General features: G+C 46.3%; 1 protein-coding gene across 1 annotated transcript in view; it reads left to right on the top strand.

The window, feature by feature from the left end:
* The first annotated feature begins 221 nt into the window (after positions 1-221).
* LOC103907854 (solute carrier family 22 member 2) overlaps positions 222-499 on the top strand; it is a 15,007-nt gene continuing 14,729 nt past the window's right edge. Inside the window, exon 1 of the mRNA XM_009290098.1 lies at positions 222-494. Coding sequence (XP_009288373.1) covers positions 222-494 — 273 coding nt within the window. The remainder of the gene's footprint in view (positions 495-499) is intronic.

The raw sequence follows: 499 nt of genomic DNA, 5'->3' as shown, positions 1-499 counted from the left end.
AAAATAACAACAGAGGCCAAAACAAGAGAGCCAAAGTTTGTTTAGAAATGGCATTTGAGAAACAAACGTTGTGATGCATGGCTTGACAATTGACAAAGTTAATTAATTATTTGTTTGTGAGTTTTGAGCAAACACTTCGGCTCTTATTTAAGCATGCAGTGAAGGGCAAAGCCCTGGAAAGCAGCTGAGTTAGATATTTTAATGAGTTGCAACATACAAAGATGCCAACCTTGGATGACATTTTAGAGCAGATCGGAGAATTTGACTTCTTTCAGAAACAAGCCCTCTTTTTCTTATGCCTGCTTTCTGTTACCTTCACTCCCATTTATGTGGGGATTTTTTTCCTAGGATTTACCCCCGAGCACTATTGCCGCAGCCCCGGGGTGGCTGAGCTGAGCCAGCGGTGTGGCTGGAGCCTGGAGGAGCAGCTGAATCACACGGTTCCTGAGTGGGGTGGCCATGAGGCCAGTTTCAGCAGCCGCCGCAGGCGGCATGCGGA

This window comes from Aptenodytes forsteri, unplaced genomic scaffold (genome assembly GCF_000699145.1).
Source record: "Aptenodytes forsteri isolate BGI_AS27 unplaced genomic scaffold, ASM69914v1 Scaffold122, whole genome shotgun sequence".
Taxonomy (NCBI): Eukaryota; Metazoa; Chordata; class Aves; order Sphenisciformes; family Spheniscidae; genus Aptenodytes; species Aptenodytes forsteri.
Note: the sequence above shows the minus strand (reverse complement) of the source record. Positions and strands in the feature narration are given on the sequence as shown.